The sequence below is a fragment of the Oncorhynchus gorbuscha genome, linkage group LG24 (assembly GCF_021184085.1).
Source record: "Oncorhynchus gorbuscha isolate QuinsamMale2020 ecotype Even-year linkage group LG24, OgorEven_v1.0, whole genome shotgun sequence".
In the NCBI taxonomy this organism is placed as follows: domain Eukaryota; kingdom Metazoa; phylum Chordata; class Actinopteri; order Salmoniformes; family Salmonidae; genus Oncorhynchus; species Oncorhynchus gorbuscha.
Window position 1 is genome coordinate 63,965,986 of NC_060196.1, and position 23,581 is coordinate 63,989,566.

The 23,581-nt window shown below is 44.6% G+C and overlaps 1 protein-coding gene across 1 annotated transcript in view; it reads left to right on the top strand.

Moving 5' to 3' along the window:
* Positions 1–23,581, top strand: part of LOC124012291 (CUB and sushi domain-containing protein 2-like) — a 463,539-nt gene that overhangs the window by 132,151 nt on the left and 307,807 nt on the right. The window contains exons 12-19 of the mRNA XM_046325753.1: positions 2,354–2,541; positions 5,338–5,526; positions 5,946–6,062; positions 7,311–7,526; positions 8,850–9,038; positions 15,386–15,555; positions 18,769–18,925; positions 20,688–20,879. Coding sequence (XP_046181709.1) covers positions 2,354–2,541; positions 5,338–5,526; positions 5,946–6,062; positions 7,311–7,526; positions 8,850–9,038; positions 15,386–15,555; positions 18,769–18,925; positions 20,688–20,879 — 1,418 coding nt within the window. The remainder of the gene's footprint in view (positions 1–2,353; positions 2,542–5,337; positions 5,527–5,945; positions 6,063–7,310; positions 7,527–8,849; positions 9,039–15,385; positions 15,556–18,768; positions 18,926–20,687; positions 20,880–23,581) is intronic.

Sequence of the window (23,581 nt, forward strand, 5' to 3'; positions counted from 1 at the left end):
ACCTCTTGCCTGCATCTAGCTGATCTAGGGTGTGATCATTAGTCCAACAGTATCACCTCTTGCCTGCATCTAGCTGATCTAGGGTGTAATCATTAGTCCAACTGTTGCAGACAAGAGTTTCTATCGGACAAATTCCGTTTGCTTCTGTTAAAAAAAATGTTTTTTCTAACAGAATCGCTGGAATGAATACACCCCTGTTCACAAGCAAACACAGTTCACTTTCATAGCAGCCACGTACAAACAAAACAGCATGGCCATTTAACTTGTTGTATAATTTCTTCTCCCATCTATGAACTCTTCTCTTTCTCTCACCTTTTTCCTTCTCATGTGGACTTCAACAACACATCAGCTGTCTGTGACCAGGTGGCAAAAACTTTCCAAGCTAAACCTTCATATTATAACTGCTAACCGCTCCACACAGCCTACATCATTGTCACCTTATTAGCTAACGTCATAGTCAACATAGCTACTAGAACGAATGCCTTAGTAAACCTGCTACAGTCATGCAGTACAGTGTACAGTCTGCAATCTGCTTAGCAGTTACATCGGCGGGGCCCCGGTGGTAATAAATTAAGAAACCAAAAGCTTACCTTGATAAAGTTCCAGTGTTGGATAGCCATAGCCAGCTAGCTAACCTTGCTTCCCTCTCTGTTTGATCAGGCTAAACTAGCTAGCATAGCATCCCTCTCTGTTTGAGCAGGCTAAACTAGCTAGCATAGCATCCCTCTCTGTTTGAGCAGACTAAACTAGCTAGTATAGCATCCCTCTCTGTTTGAGCAGGCTAAACTTGCTAGCATAGCATCCCTCTCTGTTTGAGCAGGCTAAACTAGCTAGCATAACATCCCTCTCTGTTTGAGCAGGCTAAACTAGCTAGCATAGCATCCCTCTCTATTTGAGCAGGCTAAACCAGCTAGCATAGCATCCCTCTCTGTTTGAGCAGGCTAAACTAGCTAGCATAGCATCCCTCTCTATTTGAGCAGGCTAAACCAGCTAGCATAGCATCCCTCTCTGTTTGAGCAGGCTAAACTAGCTAGCATAGCATCCCTCTCTGTTTGAGCAGGCTAAACTAGCTAGCATAGCTTCCCTCTCTGTTTGAGCAGGCTAAACTAGCTAGCATAGCATCCCTCTCTGTTTGAGCAGGCTAAATTAGCTAGCATAGCATCCCTCTCTGTTTGAGCAGGCTAAACTAGCTAGTATAGCTTCCCTCTCTGTTTGAGCAGGCTAAACTAGCTAGCATAGCATCCCTCTCTGTTTGAGCAGGCTAAACTAGCTAGTATAGCATCCCTCTCTGTTTGAGCAGGCTAAACTAGCTAGCATAGCAGCCCTCTCTGTTTGAGCAGGCTAAACTAGCTAGCTGCATTTGCTAAGTAAGTGAATGTGAAGTGAAAAAAATGAGGAAATACAGCTTTTTCTCTCTCTATTTTTCTCTCGCTTCTCCTTCAGTTGAAAAATATATATATAATTTGTTCAAAACTGTTCAACTATTGTCTTTCTCTCTTTGAGTCAGATACTCACCACATTGTATGCACTGCAGTGCTAGCTAGTTGTAGCTTGGTAAACTTCCCAAAGCTCCCCTTGTTTGTGTTGGATAGCCATAGCCAGCTAGCTGCTCCCTCTCTGTTTGAGCAGGCCAAACTAGCTAGCATAGCATCCCTCTCTGTTTGAGCAGGCTCCCTCATAGCATCCCTCTGTTTGAGCAGGCTAAACTAGAGCATCCTCTGTTTTGAGTAAACCAGCTAGCATAGCATCCTCTCTGTTTGAGCAGGCTAAACTGGCTAGCATAGCATCCCTCTCTGTTTGAGCAGGCTAAACTAGCTAGCATAGCATCCCTCTCTGTTTGAGCAGGCTAAACAGTACTCGATTAATTCTCTGATCTTTTGATTGGTTGGAAAACATGTCAGTTCATGCTGTAAGAGCTCTGATAGGTTGGAGGACGTCCTCCAGAAGTTGTCATAATTATTGTGTAAGTCTAAAGAAGAGGATGAAAACCATGAGCCTCCTCGGTTTTGTATTGAAGTCAATGTACCCAGAGGAGGATGGAAGCTAGCTGTCCTCCGGCTACACCATGGTGCTACCCTACAGAGTGCTGTTGAGGCTACTGTAGACCTTTACAAAACAGTGTGTTTTAATCAATTATTTGGTGACGTGAATATATTTAGCATCTCTTTTTTAAAGATTCACAATATACATTTTTTTTAATGAATTTCACTGAGGAGGATGGTCCCACAGATTCCTGTTCCTCCATTGGTTGTTCTCCCAGATTCCTGTTAACCCATTGGTTGTTCCCCCAGGTTTCTGTTCCTCCATTGGTTGTTCTCCCAGATTCCTGTTAACCCATTGGTTGTTCCCCCAGGTTTCGTACTGAGGTAAACTATGACGTGCTGGAGGTGCGTGACGGGCGGTTCCCCTCCTCACCTCTGATTGGTAGCTACCAGGGTACCCAGGTGCCCCAGTTCCTCATCAGCACCTCCAACTTCCTGTTCCTCCTCTTCTCCACCGACAAAAGCCACTCGGACATCGGCTTCCGCATCCACTATGAGAGTAAGACTTTCTGTTTTTCTACAACCAGTAGACATTGCTGGGTCCAGAGCAACCGTTAGAGGAACTCTGAAATGCTCCCTACCTTCCTCTCCTCACAGACAAAAAAAACATATTATGTTCCAGATTAGTTTGCTTGGCTTGACACAGAGCCCATCATTACAAATTATTGGTTTTGCTATTCCACTGCCAATGTCATGCCAGGTCCCTGACTGAGCTATAATCATGCCAGGTCCCTGACTGAGCTATAATCATGCCAGGTCCCTGACTGAGCTATAATCATGCCAGGTCCCTGACTGAACTATAATCATGCCAGGTCCCTGACTGAGCTATAATCATGCCAGGTCCCTGACTGAGCTATAATCATGCCAGGTCCCTGACTGAGCTATAATCATGCCAGGTCCCTGACTGAGCTATAATCATCACAGGTCCCTGAGCTATAATCATGACTGAGCTATAATCATGCCAGGTCCCTGACTGAGCTATAATAATGCCAGGTCCCTGACTGAACTATAATCATGCCAGGTCCCTGACTGAGCTATAATCATGCCAGGTCCCTGACTGAGCTATAATCATCACAGGTCCCTGACTGAGCTATAATCATGCCAGGTCCCTGACTGAGCTATAATCATCACAGGTCCCTGACTGAGCTATAATCATCACAGGTCCCTGACTGAGCTATAATCATCACAGGTCCCTGACTGAGCCAGTGATAGGTGATATTAATGAGGTGGCATTCATGAGGTGGTGTTCCTGAGGTGGTATTAATAAGGTGGTATTAATGAGGTGGTACTCCTGAGGTGGTATTCCTGAGGTGGTATTCATGAGGTGGTATTCCTGAGGTGGTATTCATGAGGTGGTGTTCCTGAGGTGGTATTCATGAGGTGGTGTTCCTGAGGTGGTATTCATGAGGTGGTGTTCCTGAGGTGGTATTCATGAGGTGGTGTTCCTGAGGTGGTATTCATGAGGTGGTGTTCCTGAGGTGGTATTCATGAGGTGGTATTCCTGAGGTGGTATTCATGAGGTGGTGTTCCTGAGGTGGTATTCGTGAGGTGGTGTTCCTGAGGAGGTGTTCCTGAGGAGGTATTAAAACCATCATCACTCCCTTTTCTCTATGTATTTAATAATTACAGGGCTGATTATATTGTAAGATGTTGCACATCGTCAGAAAACACACAGGGGCACATCGTCAGAAAACAGACAGGGTCACATCGTCAGAAAACAGACAGGGTCACATCGTCAGAAAACAGACAGGGTCACATCGTCAGAAAACACACAGGGGCACATCGTCAGAAAACACACAGGGGCACATCGGCAAAAAACACACAGGGGCACATCATCAGAAAACACACAGGGGCACATCATCAGAAAACACACAGGGGCACATCGTCAGAAAACACACAGGGGCACATCGTCAGAAAACACACAGGGGCACATCGTCAGAAAACACACAGGGGCACATTGGCAGAAAACACACAGGTTTAAAATCTTGTGACTCAACATTAGTAACCCTTCGTCACAGCAGCAGTCTCTGCTTTAATAATTCACCGTGGCTACTGCACCACTCAGACGGAAACAGGGCACGGTGTGTGGGGCAGAAACAGGGCACGGTGTGTGGGGCAGAAACAGGGCACGGTGTGTGGGGCAGAAACAGGGCACGGTGTGTGGGGCAGAAACAGGGCACGGTGTGTGGGACAGAAACGGTCTGTTACTCTGGTCTGTTACTCTGGTCTGTTGCTCTGGTCTGTTGCTCTGGTCTGTTACTCTGGTCTGTTACTCTGGTCTGTTACTCTGGTCTGTTGCTCTGGTCTGTTACTGTGGTCTGTTGCTCTGGTCTGTTACTCTGGTCTGTTACTCTGGTCTGTTACTCTGGTCTGTTACTCTGGTCTGTTGCTCTGGTCTGTTACTGTGGTCTGTTACTCTGGTCTGTTACTCTGGTCAGTTGCTCTGGTCTGTTACTGTGGTCTGTTACTCTGGTCTGTTGCTCTGGTCTGTTACTCTGGTCTGTTACTCTGGTCTGTTACTCTGGTCTGTTACTCTGGTCAGTTGCTCTGGTCTGTTACTCTGGTCTGTTACTCTGGTCTGTTACTCTGGTCTGTTGCTCTGGTCTGTTACTCTGGTCTGTTACTATGGTCAGTTGCTCTGGTCTGTTACTCTGGTCTGTTACTCTGGTCTGTTACTATGGTCAGTTGCTCTGGTCTGTTACTGTGGTCTGTTACTCTGGTCTGTTACTCTGGTCAGTTACTGTGGTCTGTTACTCTGGTCTGTTACTCTGGTCAGTTACTCTGGTCTGTTACTCTAGTCAGTTGCTCTGGTCTGTTACTGTGGTCTGTTACTCTGGTCTGTTACTGTGGTCAGTTGCTCTGGTCTGTTACTCTGGTCTGTTACTGTGGTCAGTTGCTCTGGTCTGTTACTCTGGTCTGTTACTGTGGTCTGTTACTGTGGTCTGTTACTCTGGTCTGTTACTGTGGTCTGTTACTCTGGTCTGTTACTCTGGTCCATTTGAGAGATGTGTTTGCCCTATTTCACCTGAAACGTGTGTGTGTGTGTGTGTTTGTGATAACCCCAGTGTGTGTGTAATAACCTGTGTGTGTGTGTGTGTGTGTGTGTGTGTGTGTGTGTGTGTGTGTGTGTGTGTGTGTGTGTGTGTGTGTGTGTGTGTGTGTGTGTGTGTGTGTGTGTGTGTGTGTGTGTGTGTGTGTGTGTGTGTGTGTGTGTGTGTGTGTGTGTGTGTGTCTGCGTGTGCGTGTGATAACCCCAGCGTGTTTGTAATAACCCTGAGTGTGTTTTCCTCCTCAGCTCTACAGCTACAGTCAGATCACTGTGTCGACCCTGGCATCCCCGTCAACGGCCAACGCCATGGCAACGACTTCTACGTGGGTGCCTTGGTAACGTTCAGCTGTGACGCCGGGTACTCCCTCAGCGACCCGGAACCCCTGGAGTGTGAACCAAACTTCCAGTGGAGTCGACCCCTGCCCAGCTGTGATGGTACGGCCCAATTCTCAATTCTGTTCACAAAATGAACCCCCCAGTTTAGCTCCAGGTTGAACTTGCCCTTATCAAACTGTACAACTCGGATAAAAGTGTTGAAGTTGTCCTTCAGAGTTCATCTTTATATTACACGTTTTAAGGCCAGGATTGATTTCTCTGTGTCCTTCAGAAGGGCTACTAAACTGGATTGTAGAGCATGGTGAAACCTGGGTATATTACGCTAAGTGTAGATCTAATAACTACCCACTTATTCAACATTAATCTTTCTGTCTCTCCCTCCCATGTCTCCCTCCCTCTCTCCCTCCCTCTCCTCACCCTCCCTCCCTCCCTCCCTCCCTCCCTCCCTCCCTCCCTCCCTCCCTCCCTCTCCTCCTACTCACCCCCCTCCCTCCCTCCCCCTCCTCCTCTCTCTGCAGCGTTGTGTGGAGGTTATATTCAGGGTAACACCGGTACCATCCTCTCTCCTGGGTTTCCTGACTTCTATCCTCACAACCTCAACTGCACCTGGATGATAGAGTCCTCCCACGGCAAAGGTGAGCAGGGCCACTCCAGTCTAATTCAACTTCGCTGACAATGTCATTTCACTTATCTGGTCCTATAGAGAACGGTAGGTCCTGTACTGCTAGCCAAGCCCAAGGCAGAATAGACACGTTTCTATTCAAATCTCTATTAGTACTATTACCTAGTACTCAAACACATCCATGGACACAAACATTTAGTCTATTTCCCCTGGTGAAGTCTGTTTTCAGCTTTTAAAATAGAAACATGTTCTACTCATATTCTATTGTTCTCCCAGAGTAGCTGACCATCTGCTGCTCTCTCCTGTAATAACCACCAGGAAGTGTAGTTGACTCTTCTCTCTCTCTCTGTCTCTCTCTGTCTCTCCTCCCTCACCAGGAAATGTAGTTGACTGTTCTCTCTCTCTCTCCTCCCTCACAAGGAAGTGTAGTTGACTCTTCTCTCTCCTGTGGTAACCCACAAGAAGTGTAGTTGACTTGACTGTTCTCTCTCTCTCTCTCTCTCTCTCTCTCTCTCTCTCTCTCTCTCTCTCTCTCTCTCTCTCTCTCTCTCTCTCTCCTCCCTCACCAGGAAATGTAGTTGACTCTTCTCTCTCTCTCTCTCCTCCCCCACAAGGAAGTGTAGTTGACTCTCTCCTCTCTCTCTCCTCCCTCACCAGGAAATGTAGTTGACTGTTCTCTCTCTCTCTCCTCCCCCACCGGGATGTGTAGTTGACTCTCCTCTCTCTCTCACCTCCCCCACCGGGAAGTGTAGTTGACTCTCCTCTCTCTCTCACCTCCCCCACCAGGAAGTGTAGTTGACTCCTCTCTCTCTCTCTCTCTCTCTCTCTCTCTCTCTCTCTCTCTCTCTCTCTCTCTCTCTCTCTCTCTCTCTCTCTCTCTCTCTCTCTCTCTCTCTCTCTCTCTCTCTCTCTCTCTCTCTCTCTCTCTCACTCTCACTCTCTCACCTCCCCCACCAGGAAGTGTAGTTGACTCTCACTCTCCTCCTCTCCAGGAAGTCTCTCTCTTGACTCTCTCTCTCTCTCTCTCTCTCTCTCTCTCTCTCTCTCTCTCTCTCTCTCTCTCTCTCTCTCTCACTCTCACTCTCTCACCTCCCCCACCAGGAAGTGTAGTTGACTCCTCTCTCTCTCTCTCTCTCTCTCTCTCTCTCTCTCTCTCTCTCTCTCTCTCTCTCTCTCTCTCTCTCTCTCTCTCTCTCTCTCTCTCTCTATCTCTCTCTCTCTCTGACTCCTCTTCTGTTTTCTCTCACTCCTGCCCCACCAGGTGTCCAGTTCACCTTCCATACATTCCACCTAGAGTCTCCTCATGACCACCTGTTGGTGACAGAGAACGGCAGCTTCCCCGAACCTCTGTGGAGACTAACGGGCTCAACACTGCCCCCCACCCTCAGTGCAGGCCTGTATGGGAACTACACCGCTCAGATACGCTTCCTCTCAGACTTCTCTGTCTCCTACGAGGGATTCAACATCACCTTCTCAGGTAGGGGTACAGTTTTAACATAGCATGGATTCTTATCCGGGCTCCAAGGACCATGAAATAGCATTTTAAGTCGTTACGGATTAAAACCGTGTGACATTTGGAATCCTGAGAGAATACCTTATCGTGTTATACATTGTAAACAAATATGAGTCTCTGTGCGTATTTGTCACAGGGTTAGCCTTCCTTTCTGGCTAGACACACCATGAAACTAACAGTGCAAACATGAGGAGCAGTATCAGAATGGGCAACAGGTTATAAACATGAGAAACAGTAGTAACAGGTGTAACAGGTGTAACATGTGTAACAGTAGTAACAGGTGTAACAGGTGTACCAGTAGTAACAGGTGTAACAGGTGTAACAGGTGTACCAGTAGTAACAGGTGTAACAGGTGTACCAGTAGTAACAGGTGTAACAAGTGTACCAGTAGTAACAGGTGTAACAGGTGTACCAGTAGTAACAGGTGTAACAGGTGTACCAGTAGTAACAGGTGTAACAGGTGTAACAGGTGTACCAGTAGTAACAGGTGTAACAGGTGTAACAGGTGTAACAAGTGTACCAGTAGTAACAGGTGTAACAGGTGTACCAGTAGTAACAGGTGTAACAAGTGTACCAGTAGTAACAGGTGTAACAGGTGTAACAAGTGTACCAGTAGTAACAGGTGTAACAGGTGTAACAGGTGTACCAGTAGTAACAGGTGTAACAGGTGTAACAAGTGTACCAGTAGGAACAGGTGTAACAGGTGTACCAGTAGTAACAGGTGTAACAGGTGTAACAGGTGTACCAGTAGTAACAGGTGTAACAGGTGTGACAGGTGTACCAGGAGTAACAGGTGTCACAGGTGTAACAGGCGTACCAGTAGTAACAGGTGTAACAGGTGTAACAGGTGTACCAGTAGTAACAGGTGTAACAGGTGTACCAGTAGTAACAGGTGTACCAGTAGTAACAGGTGTAAAAGGTGTAACAGGTGTACCAGTAGTAACAGGTGTAACAGGTGTAACAGGTGTACCAGTAGTAACAGGTGTAACAGGTGTACCAGTAGTAACAGGTGTACCAGTAGTAACAGGTGTAACAGGTGTACCAGTAGTAACAGATATAACAGGTGTACCAGTAGTAACAGGTGTACCAGTAGTAACAGGTGTTACATATGCAACAGGTTTAACATATCTATATAGACTCTTTTCATGATCATGGGTCAACTGGAAGAAAATCCACGATAATGCAATGCATTATTGGTATCCTCAAAAACAAGTATGGAGTTTTGTTTTCATTTTACGAATGATTAACTCTCTTTTCCATCCATCCCTTTCTCCTCTCCTCCTTCAGAGTATGACCTGGAGCCTTGTGAAGACCCCGGCGCTCCTCCCTACAGCACCCGTAAGGGGTTACAGTTCGGGGTGGGGGACGCGCTCATCTTCTCCTGTTTCCCTGGTTACCGTCTGGAGGGGCCGGCGAGGGTGACGTGTCTGGGGGGGCGGAGGAGGGTGTGGAGCTCCCCTCTGCCAAGGTGTGTTGGTAGGTGGCCCCGTAATTTCATTTGGTTTTGCTCCCCCCTCTCCCCAAACCACTAACTCGCCCAATCATGTATATTAAACTAATGCACACCCATCTCATGTGCCCTTACGTAAAACACTCCAACACAACCCACAACCTTAAATATAACTCTATATATTACCACACAGCCTTATACAGTATATAGAGGGGATATTGGAGATATAGAGAGTGGATTATGGAGATATAAAGAGTGGATTATGGAGATATATAGAGAGTGGATTATGGAGATATATAGAGTGGATTATGGAGATATATAGAGTGGATTATGGAGATATATAGAGTGGATTATGGAGATATATAGAGTGGATTATGGAGATATATAGAGTGGATTATGGAGATATATAGAGTGGATTATGGAGATATAGAGAGTGGACTATGGAGATATAGAGAGTGGATTGTGGCGATATGGAGATATAGAGAATGGATTATGGATATATAGAGAGTGGATTATGGAGATATGGAGATATATAGAGTGGATTATGGAGATATGGAGATATAGAGAGTGGATTATGGAGATATAGAGAGTGGATTATGGAGATGTATAGAGTTGATTATGGAGATACAGAGAGTGGATTATGGAGATATAGAGAGTGGATTATGGAGATATAGAGAGTGGATTATGGAGATATGGAGATATAGAGAGTGGATTATGACAATATATAGAGTGGATTATGGAGATATATAGAATGGATTATGGAGATATAGAGAGTGGATTATGGAGATATAGAGAGTGGATTATGGAGATATGGAGATATCTAGAGTGGATTATGGATATATGGAGAGTGGATTATGGAGATATATAGAGAGTGGATTATGGAGATATAGAGAGTGGATTATGGAGATATAGAGAGTGGATTATGGAGATATAGAGAGTGGATTGTGGAGATATAGAGAGTGGATTATGGAGATATGGAGATATATAGAGTGGATTATGGAGATACAGAGCGTGGATTATGGAGATGTATAGAGTGGATTATGGAGATACAGAGAGTGGATTATGGAGTTATAGAGAGTGGATTATGGAGATATAGAGAGTGGATTATGGAGATATATAGAGTGGATTATGGAGATATAGAGAGTGGATTATGGAGATATAGAGAGTGGATTGTGGAGATATAGAGAGTGGATTATGGAGATATGGAGATATATAGAGTGGATTATGGAGATATGGAGAGTGGATTATGGAGATATATAGAGTGGATTATGGAGATATGGAGATATATAGAGTTGATTATGGAGATATGGAGATATAGAGAGTGGATTATGGAGATATATAGAGTGGATTATGGAGATATGGAGATATAGCGAGTGGATTATGGAGATATAGAGAGTGGATTATGGAGATGTATAGAGTTGATTATGGAGATGCAGAGAGTGGATTATGGAGATATAGAGAGTGGATTGTGGAGATATGGAGATATATAGAGTGGATTATGGAGATATGGAGAGTGGATTATGGAGATATATAGAGTGGATTATGGAGATATGGAGAGTGGATTATGGACATGTATAGAGAGTGGATTATGGAGATATATAGAGTGGATTATGGAGATATGGAGATATATAGAGTTGATTATGGAGATATGGAGATATAGAGAGTGGATTATGGAGATATATAGAGTGGATTATGGAGATATGGAGATATAGCGAGTGGATTATGGAGATATAGAGAGTGGATTATGGAGATGTATAGAGTTGATTATGGAGATGCAGAGAGTGGATTATGGAGATATAGAGAGTGGATTATGGAGATATGAAGATATATAGAGTGGATTATGGAGATATGGAGAGTGGATTATGGAGATATATAGAGTGGATTATGGAGATATGGAGAGTGGATTATGGACATATATAGAGAGTGGATTATGGAGATATATAGAGTGGATTATGGACATCTGGAGAGTGGATTATGGAGATATAGAGAGTATATTATGGAGATATAGAGTGTGGATTATGGTGATATGGAGATATATAGAGTGTATTATGGAGATATAGAGAGTGGATTATGGAGATATGTAGAGTGGAATATGGAGATATATAGAGTCGATTATGGAGATATATAGATTGGATTATGTAGAGTGGAATATGGAGATATATAGAGTCGATTATGGAGATATATAGATTGGATTATGGAGATATGTAGATATAGAGAGTGGATTATTGAGATATGGAGATATAGAGAGTGGATTATGGAGATATGGAGAGTGGATTATAGAGATATAGAGAGTAGATTATGGAGATATAGAGAGTGGATTATGGAGATATGTAGATATAGAGAGTGGATTATGATGATATATAGAGTGGATTATGGAGATATATACAATGGATTATAGAGATATAGAGAGTGGATTATGGAGATATAGAGATATAGAGAGTGGATTGTGGAGATATGGAGATATAGAGAGTGGATTATGGAGATGTATAGAGTTGATTATGGAGATGCAGAGAGTGGATTATGGAGATATAGAGAGTGGATTATGGAGATATAGAGAGTGGATTATGGATATATAGAGAGTGGATTATGGAGATGTATAGAGTTGATTATGGAGATGCAGAGAGTGGATTATGGAGATATAGAGAGTGGATTATGGAGATATATAGAGTGGATGATGGAGATATAGAGAGTGGATTATGGAGATATGTAGATATAAAGAGTGGATTATGATGACATATAGAGTGGATTATTTAGATATATAGAATGGATTATGGAGATATAGAGAGTGGATTGTGGAGATATGGAGATAAAGAGAGTGGATTATGGAGATATAGAGAGTGGATTATGGAGATATATAGAGAGTGGATTATGGAGATATGGAGATATAGAGAGTGGATTCTGGAGATATGGAGATATAGAGAGTGGATTATGGAGATATGGAGATATAGAGAGTGGATTATGGAGATATGGAGATATAGAGAGTTGATTCTGGAGATATAGAGAGTGGATTATGGAGATATATAGAGAGTGGATTATGGAGATATAGAGAGTGGATTATGGAGATATAGAGAGTGGATTATGGAGATATATAGAGTAGATTATGTAGATATAGAGAGTGGATTATTGAGATATGGAGATATAGAGAGTGGATTATGGAGATATGGAGAGTGGATTATAGAGATATAGAGAGTAGATTATGGAGATATAGAGAGTGGATTATGGAGATATGTAGATATAGAGAGTGGATTATGATGATATATAGAGTGGATTATGGAGATATATACAATGGATTATAGAGATATAGAGAGTGGATTATGGAGATATAGAGATATAGAGAGTGGATTGTGGAGATATGGAGATATAGAGAGTGGATTATGGAGATGTATAGAGTTGATTATGGAGATGCAGAGAGTGGATTATGGAGATATAGAGAGTGGATTATGGAGATATAGAGAGTGGATTATGGATATATAGAGAGTGGATTATGGAGATATATAGAGTGGATTATGGAGATATATAGAGTGGATTATGGATATATAGAGAGTGGATTATGGATATATAGAGAGTGGATTATGGAGATATATAGAGTGGATTATGGAGATATATAGAGTGGATTATGGATATATAGAGAGTGGATTATGGAGATATATAGAGTGGATTATGGAGATATAGAGATATTCAAGGTCGGGGCAGACAGATTCAAGGTCAGGGCAGACAGATTCAAGGTCAGGGCAGACAGATTCAAGGTCAAGGCAGACAGATTCAAGGTCAGGGCAGACAGATTCACGGTCAGGGCAGACAGATTCACGGTCAGGGCAGGCAGAATGATCAGACAGGAGGGAAAGTAGTCCAGAGTCAGGCAGGAGTCAAAACCAGGAAGACGATTAAAAACAGAATAGAAAAGGAGTCCGGGGAAAAACACTCTAGTTGACTAAACATACAAGACAAACTGGCACAGAGAGACAGGAAACACAGGGATAAATACACTGGTACAGAGAGACAGGAAACACAGGGATAAATACACTGACAGGAAACACAGGGATAAATACACTGGGACAGACAGAGATAAATACACTGGTTGACTAAACATACAGGACAGAGAGACAGGAAACACAGGGATAAATACACTGGGACAGAGAGACAGGAACACAGGGATAAATACACTGGTTGACAGACAAACTGGCACAGAGAGACAGGAAACACAGGGATAAATACACTGGTACAGAGAGACAGGAAACACAGGGATAAATACACTGGTACAGAGAGACAGGAACACAGGGATAAATACACTGGTTGACTAAACATACAGGACAAACTGGCACTGAGAGACAGGAAACACAGGGATAAATACACTGGGACAGAGAGACAGGAAACACAGGGATAAATACACTGGGACAGAGAGACAGGAAACACAGGGATAAATACACTGGTACAGAGAGACAGGAAACACAGGGATAAATACACTGGTACAGAGAGACAGGAAGCACAGGGATAAATACACTGGTACAGAGAGACAGGAAACACAGGGATAAATACACTGGCACAGAGAGACAGGAAACACAGGGATACATACACTGGTACAGAGAGACAGAAAACACAGGGATAAATATACTGGCAGAGAGAGACAGGAAACACAGGGATAAATACACTGGTACAGAGAGACAGGAAACACAGGGATAAATACACTGGTACAGAGAGACAGGAAACACAGGGATAAATACACTGGCAGAGAGAGACAGGAAACACAGGGATAAATACACTGGTACAGAGAGACAGGAAACACAGGGATAAATACACTGACACAGAGAGACAGGAAACACATGGATAAATACACTGGCACAGAGAGACAGGAAACACAGGGATAAATACACTGGTACAGAGAGACAGGAAACACAGGGATAAATACACTGGTACAGAGAGACAGGAAACACAGGGATAAATACACTGGTTGACTAAACATACAGGACAAACTGGCACTGAGAGACAGGAAACACAGGGATAAATACACTGGTACAGAGAGACATAAAACACAGGGATAAATACACTGGGACAGAGAGACAGGAAACACAGGGATAAATACACTGGTACAGAGAGACCTGGTGTCCCAGGTCTAAATCAGTCCCTGATTAGAGGAGAGGAATGAAAACAAGCAATTGAAACTGGCTTCCAGAGTTGAATTGAAGGCGAACATAGTATTAAAATGAGCACTTCTTCATTCTTAGAGTGTAACTATAAACTATGTTTAACTAACTGGAGCGCCAGCTGAATCACACCAAAAAGGAAAAGTACTCAAATTGTGATAACAAAATGTAGAAATATCTCACAGTTGCAGTATGAAATGCTTCACAGTGGCTAACCTTAGAAAGTAATTTGTCTCAATGTACATTTCTTGTCATTCCAGTTGAAGGAAAGTAATTAAGTTGTGTGTGTTTTCTGCTATCCAGCCTTCTTCTGCTTCTTTAAAAAAATTAATGTTTCTTTAGACTTTTTTTGTGGGGGGAGAAACTAGGTCAGGCAATTTCTACATGAATATAAATGTAGATTTGTAGACATGTAGATATTTTAAATGTAGATTTCGACAGTTACTTGGATGTGTTTTCAGTTGTCCTTTTGTATTGGAGTGGTTTTCTGTCGACAGAGACTCTCACTATTTATGTTCAATTTTGATCAAAATAGAATGAATGTGTAGAAGGGACACAGATACTCTGAACTCAATTCTAACAAGTCAGAGGTGATCATCTCTCCTACATTATCCTCCCCGCTGCATGTCTCCATAGAACCATGTATAAGTACAAATACTAGATGCTATTGGTGTGTGGTGAGTGACCTCTCCTGTTCTCTCTTACTCTGTCTCTCTGTCTCTGTCTCTCCCTCTTGCTCTCTCTCTCTCTCTCTCTCTCTCTCTCTCTCTCTCTCTCTCTCTCTCTCTCTCTCTCTCTCTCTCTCTCTCTCTCTCTCTCTCTCTCTCTCTCTCTCTCTCTCTCTCTCTCTCCCGATTGCTCTCTCTCTCCCTCTCTCTCTATCCCTCTTGCTTTCTCTCTCTCCCTCTTGCTCCTGCGCTCTCTCTCTCTCCCTCTTGCTCTCTCTCTCTCTCCCTCTCCCTCTTGCTCTCTCTCTCTCTCTCTCTCTCTCTCTCTCTCTCTCTCTCTCTCTCTCTCTCTCTCTCTCTCTCTCCCTCTCTCTCTCTCCCTCTTGCTTTCCCTCTCTCTCCCTCTTGCTCCTGCTCTCTCTCTCTCTCTCTCCCTCTTGCTCTCTCTCTCTCTCTCTCTCTCTCTCTCTCTCTCTCTCTCTCTCTCTCTCTCTCTCTCTCTCTCTCTCTCTCTCTCTCTCTCTTCCTTCTCTCTCTTCCTTCTCTCTCTCTCTCTCCTCCTAGCTGAGTGTGGATCCTCAGTGACTGGCATGCAGGGAGTGCTGCTGTCTCCTAACTACCCAGGTTACTATGGGAACCACCACGAGTGTATCTACTCTATACAGACCCAGCCAGGCAAAGGCATCCAGCTCCGAGCACGAGACTTCAGACTGGAGGACGATGACATGCTCAAAGTGAGGGGGGCAAAGAGCGTGTGTGTGTGTGTGTGTGTGTGTGTGTGTGTGTGTGTGTGTGTGTGTGTGTGTGTGTGTGTGTGTGTGTGTGTGTGTGTGTGTGTGTGTGTGTGTGTGTGTGTGTGTGTGTGTGTGTGTGTGTGTGTGTGTGTGTGTGTGTGTGTGTGTGTGTGTGTGTGTGTGTGTGTGTGTGTGTGTGTGTGTGTGTGTGTGTGTGATAGAGGAATTCTAAATTCCTGTGTGTTTTGTAGCCAAAACCAAATTCACACTCTTATCTATTTCATGATACGTTGTAAGTTTATCATTTGCATGAATTAGCAAGAGACCAGTCTTAAAAACAAGTTCAGCATTTATTCTTGATGAGTACTGACCCAAAATACAAAGAACATTACATTTTAAAGAGAGAACATAGAATGACATCATCAGTTTCACACTCTCTCCCATCCTCACAATAGTGTTTTTTTATTTATTTTACCTTTATTTAACCAGGCAAGTCAGTTAAGAACAAATTCTTATTGTCAATGACAGCCTGGGAACAGTGGGTTAACTGCCTGTTCAGGGGCAGAACAACAGATTTGTACCTTGTCAGCTCGGGGATTTGAACTTGCAACCTTCCGGTTACTAGTCCAATGCTCTAACCACTAGTCTACCCTGCCGCCTCTACACTCTAACCACTAGGCTACCCTGCCGCCTCTACACTCTAACCACTAGGCTACCCTGCCGCGTAGTGTATTCAGGTCTGGAGATCTTCTTCCCCTCATAAAACTACATTCCAACCTGTCTAAAAGATACACTTCTCTCCACTGATGGAACACCACCCAAACATTCTTATCTGTCTGAAAAGCTATCTCATCTCTCCCCCTTAAACCCGCAAGGTACAGACAATTAATTTGTTTTTAATTACATTTTCAGTAACAACTTAACCAAGAGCCCATACATTTCATATCATAACATAATAGTATCAGAATAAATGTTTTTAATTGAAATGTATACATTATTAATCATTTCATCTATAATTTCCTTCAACAGTGTGTGCTGGGCGTCATGAACCCATTATTTTCTAGCGAGCACTAAGTATGTAATATAATAATAATATAATAAGATATGCCATTTAGCAGACGCTTTTATCCAAAGCGACTTACAGTCATGTGTGCATACATTCTACGTATGGATGGTCCCGGGGATCGAACCCACTACCCTGGCGTTACAAGCGCCATGCTCTACCAACTGAGCTACAGAAGGACCACATGTAATGATGGGAGCGATGAATTGCATTGGGACTTGGATTACTATTAGTGTCATTTATGAACATTTGAACATCTTGGCCATGTCCTGTTATAATCTCCACCTGGCACAGCCAGAAGAGGACTGGCCACACCTCATAGCCTGGTTCCTCTCTAGGTTTCTTCCTAGGTTTTGGCCTTTCTAGCCACTGTGCTTCTACACCTGCATTGCTTGCTGTTTTGGGGTTTTAGGCTGGGTTTCTGTACAGCACTTTGAGATATCAGCTGATGTACGAAGGGCTATATAAATACATTTGATTTGATTTGATTAGCATTGGCACTTGAATTGGCATTGGGGCTTTGATTATTGTTGGGAATGGGATTTGCACCTGGCACCTGTTTTGGCATTGAAATTGGATTTGCACTTGGATTGGAATTGGGACTTGGAATGTATTGGTACTTGGAATGTCATTGGTACTTGGAATGTCATTGGTACTTGGAATGTCATTGGTACTTGGAATGTCATTGGTACTTGGAATGTCATTGGCACTTGGAATGTCATTGGTACTTGGAATGTCATTGGTACTTGGAATGTCATTGGCACTTGGAATGTCATTGGCACTTGGAATGTCATTGGTACTTGGCATGTCATTGGTACTTGGAATGTCATTGGCACTTGGAATGTCATTGGTACTTGGAATGTCATTGGTACTTGGAATGTCATTGGTACTTGGAATGTCATTGGTACTTGGAATGTCATTGGTACTTGGAATGTCATTGGCACTTGGAATGTCATTGGTACTTGGAATGTCATTGGTACTTGGAATGTCATTGGTACTTGGATTGGAACCAGTGCAATGGTCAGATGCCATGGAAATATAGATCCTTGGCCTTGCACACCAGTGGGAAACAGAATCATAAGACAATAAACCAAGCACACATCAAAATCTACAATGAAATTGTTCATTGACTACAAAATCAACATTTTACAATCTCAGTCTCCAGTTTCGAAGCCGTTTGAAAAGCTGTTGGTTTGTTTTGAAGAGGACCGTCCATGAGACAGGATGGATTTCAAGGATCTGGAAAGATTCTGAATGTCTTCTCCAATCTCATGAAACAATTTAAGAAAAGGCTCAGTGTCGTTATCCTCGCGAGGGAATGATGATGATGAGAAAACACGGGTGACAAAAATGTTGCCCCCATTTGTGAGATTACCTGTTAAACATCATCTCTTTGTCTGAGGTATAAAATAATAATAAATAAAATAATATATTTTCCAAAACATTAAGAACATATATGTATGATTTATTTTATATTTATATATTTTTTTATATTTATATTTTATATTTTATTTTATACAGTGGGGCAAAAAAGTATTTAGTCAGCCACCAATTGTGCAAGTTCTCCCACTTAAAAAGATGAGAGAGGCCTGTAATTTACATCATAGGTACACTGTCCTTTGACAGCTCCTTGGTCTTGGCCATAGTGGAGTTTGGAGTGTGACTGTTTGAGGTTGTGGACAGGTGTCTTTTATACTGATAACAAGTTCAAACAGGTGCCATTAATACAGGTAATGAGTGGAGGACAGAGGAGCCTCTTAAAGAAGAAGTTACAGGTCTGTGAGAGCCAGAAATCTTGCTTGTTTGTAGGTGACAAAATACATTTTTTCCACCATAATTTGTAAATACATTCATAAAAAAATCCTACAATGTGATTTTCTGGATTTTTTTCCCTCATTTTGTCTGTCATAGTTGAAGTGTACCTATGATGAAAATTACAGGCCTCTCTCATATTTTTAAGTGGGAGAACTTGCACAATTGGTGGCTGACTAAATACTTTTTTGCCCCACTGTATATATTACTTTCAAACATTGGCAGTATTAGTTGATTTAAAAATGTCCATCTCCTTCTCTCTCTCTCTCTCTCTGTCTCTGTCTCTGTCTCTGTCTCCCTGTCTCTGTCTCCCTCTCTCTGCCCGTCTCTCCCTGTAGGTGTTTGATGGTAATAGTAACCAGGCCCGTCTGTTGGGTGTTTTCTCTGGGACTGAGCTGCAGGACAACACTCTGAACTCCACATCCAGCTCCATGTGGTTGGAGTTCATCAGCAACGCAGAGAACACCAGCAAGGGTTTTCAGTTACACTTTACTAGTGAGTAACACACACGCACACACACACACACACACACACACACACACACACACACACACACACACACACACACACACACACACACACACACACACACACACACACACACACACACACACACACACACACACACACCTTCCTCTCAGCTTTTATTTAATCCGTCTTCTCTCTTTATCCCTCCATCTTCTCTCTTTATCCCTCCGTCTTCTATCTCTATCCCTCTGTCTTCTCTCTTTATCCCTTTGTCTTCTCTCTCTATCCCTCTGTCTTCTCTTTGTCCCTCCGTCTTCTCTCTTTATCCCTCCGTCTTCTCTTTATCCCTCCGTCTTCTCTCTTTATCCCTCCGTCTTCTCTTTATCCCTCCGTCTTCTCTCTTTATCCCTATGTCTTCTCTCTTTATCCCTCCACGTCTTCTCTCTCCATCCCTCCGTCTTCTCTCCCTATCCCTCTGTCTTCTCTCTTTATCCCTACGTCTTCTCTCTTTATCCCTACATCTTCTCTCTTCATCCCTACGTCTTCTCTCTTTATCCCTCCGTCTTCTCTCTCCATCCCTCTGTCTTCTCTCTTTATCCCTACGTCTTCTCTCTCCATCCCTCCGTCTTCTCTCCGTCTTCTCTCTCCATCCCTCCGTCTTCTCTCTTTATCCCTCCGTCTTCTCTCTTTATCCCTCCGTCTTCTCTCTTTATCCCTCCGTCTTATCTCTTTATCCCTACGTCTTCTCTCTTTATCCCTCCGTCTTCTCTCTTTATCCCTCTGTATTCTCTCTTTATCCCTCCGTCTTCTCTCTTTATTCCTCTGTCTTCTCTCTCTATCCTTCCGTCTTCTCTCTCCATCCCTCCGTCTTCTCTCTTTATCCCTCCGTCTTCTCTCTCCATCCTTCCGTCTTCTCTCTCCATCCCTCCGTCTTCTCTCTTTATCCCTCCGTCTTCTCTCTTTATCCCTCCGTCTTCTCTTTATCCCTCCGTCTTCTCTCTTTATCCCTCCGTCTTCTCTCTTTATCCCTCCGTCTTCTCTCTCCATCCCTCCGTCTTCTCTCTTTATCCCTCCGTCTTCTCTCTCCATCCCTCCGTCTTCTCTCTCCATCCCTCCGTCTTCTCTCTTCATCCCTCCGTCTTCTCTCTCCATCCCTCCGTCTTCTCTCTTTATCCCTCCGTCTTCTCTCTTTATCCTTCCGTCTTCTCTCTCCATCCCTCTGTCTTCTCTCTTTATCCCTCCGTCTTCTCTCTTTATCCCTCCGTCTTCTCTCTTTATCCTTCCATCTTCTCTCTCCATCCCTCCGTCTTCTCTCTTCATCCCTCCGTCTTCTCTCTTTATCCCTCCGTCTTCTCTCTATCCCTACGTCTTCTCTCTTTATCCCTCCGTCTTCTCTCTTTATCCCTCCGTCTTCTCTCTCCATCCCTCCGTCTTCTCTCTTTATCCCTCCATCTTCTCTCTTTATCCTTCCGTCTTCTCTCTCCATCCCTCCGTCTTCTCTATCCATCCCTCCGTCTTCTCTCTATCCCTTCGTCTTCTCTATCCATCCCTCCGTCTTCTCTCTATCCCTCCGTCTTCTCTCTCTGTCCCTCCGTCTTCTCTCTATCCCTCTGTCTTCTCTCTTTGTCCCTTCGTCTTCTCTCTCTATCCCTCCGTCTTCTCTATCCATCCCTCTGTCTTCTCTCTTTGTCCCTTCGTCTTCTCTATCCATCCCTCCGTCTTCTCTATCCATCCCTCCGTCTTCTCTCTATCCCTCCGTCTTCTCTCTTTTTTTCCCCCCGTTCTGCAGGTTTTGATCTGTTGAAGTGTGAGGACCCGGGTGTTCCTCAGTTTGGTTATAAGAGAGAAGATAAGGGTCACTTCGCTGGCAGCACCGTGTGCTATAGCTGTGACCCAGGATACACCCTGAAGGGACCCCAGATCCTGACCTGTTTGAGGGGGGAGAGGAGAGCCTGGGATAGCCCCCTGCCCCAATGTGTTGGTAAGTGTACAGACAGGCTGTTTGCGTGTTGGGGAGGTGTGTGGGGGGTCAATCACAAAACCCCCTTCCATTATGAGGGAAACCACAAAACTGACCTAAGATCAATATTTAAGGACACCATCTGACCTAAGATCAATATTTAAGGACACCATCTGACCTAAGGTCAGTATTTAAGGTCACCATCTGACCTAAGGTCAGTATTTAAGGTCACCATCTGACCTAAGGTCAGTATTTAAGGTCACCATCTGACCTAAGGTCAGTATTTAAGGTCACCATCTGACCTAAGGTCAGTATTTAAGGTCACCATCTGACCTAAGGTCAGTATTTAAGGTCACCATCTGACCTAAGGTCAGTATTTAAGGTCACCATCTGACCTAAGGTCAGTATTTAAGGGCACCATCCTACTCCATTCTTGCCTCTGCTCTCATCCACCTCCCTATTGAATAATGCAGTGGTCCACTTTGACTTTCACCCTGTTTTGTATGAGTCTTACTCTATAATAAACTGTGGAGAGAGAGGGGGTTGGGGGGGTGGCACACTTAAGTTTTCAATAGCAAAACACACACACGCGCACACAAAAACACACACACCCTGCCTCACACACACACACACACACACACACACACACACACACACACACACACACACACACACACACACACACACACACACACACACACACACACACACACACACACACACACACACACACACACACACACACCCTGCCTCAAACACACACACACACACACACACACACACACACACACACACACACACACACACACACACACACACACACACACACACACACACACACACACACACACACACACACACACACACACACACACACACACACACACACCCTGCCTCTCACACACACACACACACGCACACACACACACAGACCCTGCTACACAAACACAAACACACACGCACACACATATTCCGTTCTCAGTTTGTGTGGATGTTAAATAGAGTGTGTTATGATGTTCTCACAGGCTGTTCTGTGTCGTCCATAGACTCCTCTCTCACACAGCTCACCTGAGTGTGCAGGAGGTTGGATAAGGACACACATCATTACAGACACAGCAATGTCATTTCCAAAAGGGGCATGTCCGCCTTTTAAAGCCAAATGACAGATATACAGTTGGGTGAAAGGAAACAGCAGGGTGTTTTTTCTTGATAAAAGACCTCTTTATTCTCTCGTTGTCCTTCTTCTCAGTGCAAACATGTATTTTTGAGGGGAGACATTCAAGAGGAGCTGAGCATCATTTGGTTGTTTTGACGGGGAGGGAGGGAGGTTGAAGTATCAATGTATCAACATGGCAGCCGATTGTCGCGCCATCCTCGTCATCACCATCAACCCTCGTCATCATCATCATCTTGCCATTCTCTTTGAAGAAGGAGTGGTGTGCTATTCTCCCTCTCCCTCTCCTCCCCTCTCTGTCCTTCTCCTCCCCTCTTTCTCTCCTTCTCCTCCCCTCTTTCTCTCCTTCTCCTCCCCTCTTTCTCTCCCTCTCCTCCCCTCTTTCTCTCCCTCTCCTCCCCTCTTTCTCTCCCTCTCCTCCCCTCTTTCTCTCCCTCTCCTCCCCTCTTTCTCTCCCTCTCCCTCCATCTTTCTCTCCTTCTCCTCCCCTCTTTCTCTCCTTCTCCTCCCCTCTTTCTCTCCCTCTCCTCCCTCTTTCTCTCCCTCTTTCTCTCCTTCTCCTCCCCTCTTTCTCTCCCTCTCCTCCCCTCTTTCTCTCCCTCTTTCCCTCCCTCTCCTCCCCTCTTTCTCTCCCTCTCCTCCCCTCTTTCTCTCCCTCTTTCCCTCCCTCTCCTCCCCTCTTTCTCTCCCTCTCCTCCCCTCTTTCTCTCACTCTCCCTCCATCTTTCTCTCCTTCTCCTCCCCTCTTTCTCTCCCTCTCCTCCCCTCTTTCTCTCCTTCTCCCCTCTTTCTCTCCCTCTCCTCCCCTCTTTCTCTCCCTCTCCCTCCATCTTTCTCTCCTTCTCCTCCCCTCTTTCTCTCCTTCTCCTCCCCTCTTTCTCTCCCTCTCCTCCCCTCTTTCTCTCCCTCTTTCTCTCCTTCTCCTCCCCTCTTTCTCTCCCTCTCCTCCCCTCTTTCTCTCCCTCTCCCTCCATCTTTCTCTCCTTCTCCTCCCCTCTTTCTATCCTTCTCCTCCCCTCTTTCTCTCCCTCTCCTCCCCTCTTTCTCTCCCTCTTTCCCTCCCTCTCCTCCCCTCTTTCTCTCCCTCTTTCCCTCCCTCTCCTCCCCTCTTTCTCTCCTTCTCCTCCCCTCTTTCTCTCCCTCTCCTCCCCTCTTTCTCTCCCTCTTTCTCTCCCTCTCCTCCCCTCTTTCTCTCCCTCTCCTCCCCTCTTTCTCTCCCTCTTTCTCTCCCTCTCCTCCCCTCTTTCTCTCCCTCTCCTCCCCTCTTTCTGTCCCTCTCCTCCCCTCTTTCTGTCCCTCTCCTCCCCTCTTTCTCTCCCTCTCCTCCCCTCTTTCTCTCCCTCTCCTCCCCTCTTTCTCTCCCTCTTTCTCTCCCTCTCCTCCCCTCTTTCTGTCCCTCTCCTCCCTCTTTCTCTCCCTCTCCTCCCCTCTTTCTCTCCCTCTCCTCCCCTCTTTCTCCCCTCTTTCTCTCCCTCTCCTCCCCTCTTTCTCTCCCTCTCCCTCCATCTTTCTCTCCTTCTCCTCCCCTCTTTCTCTCCTTCTCCTCCCC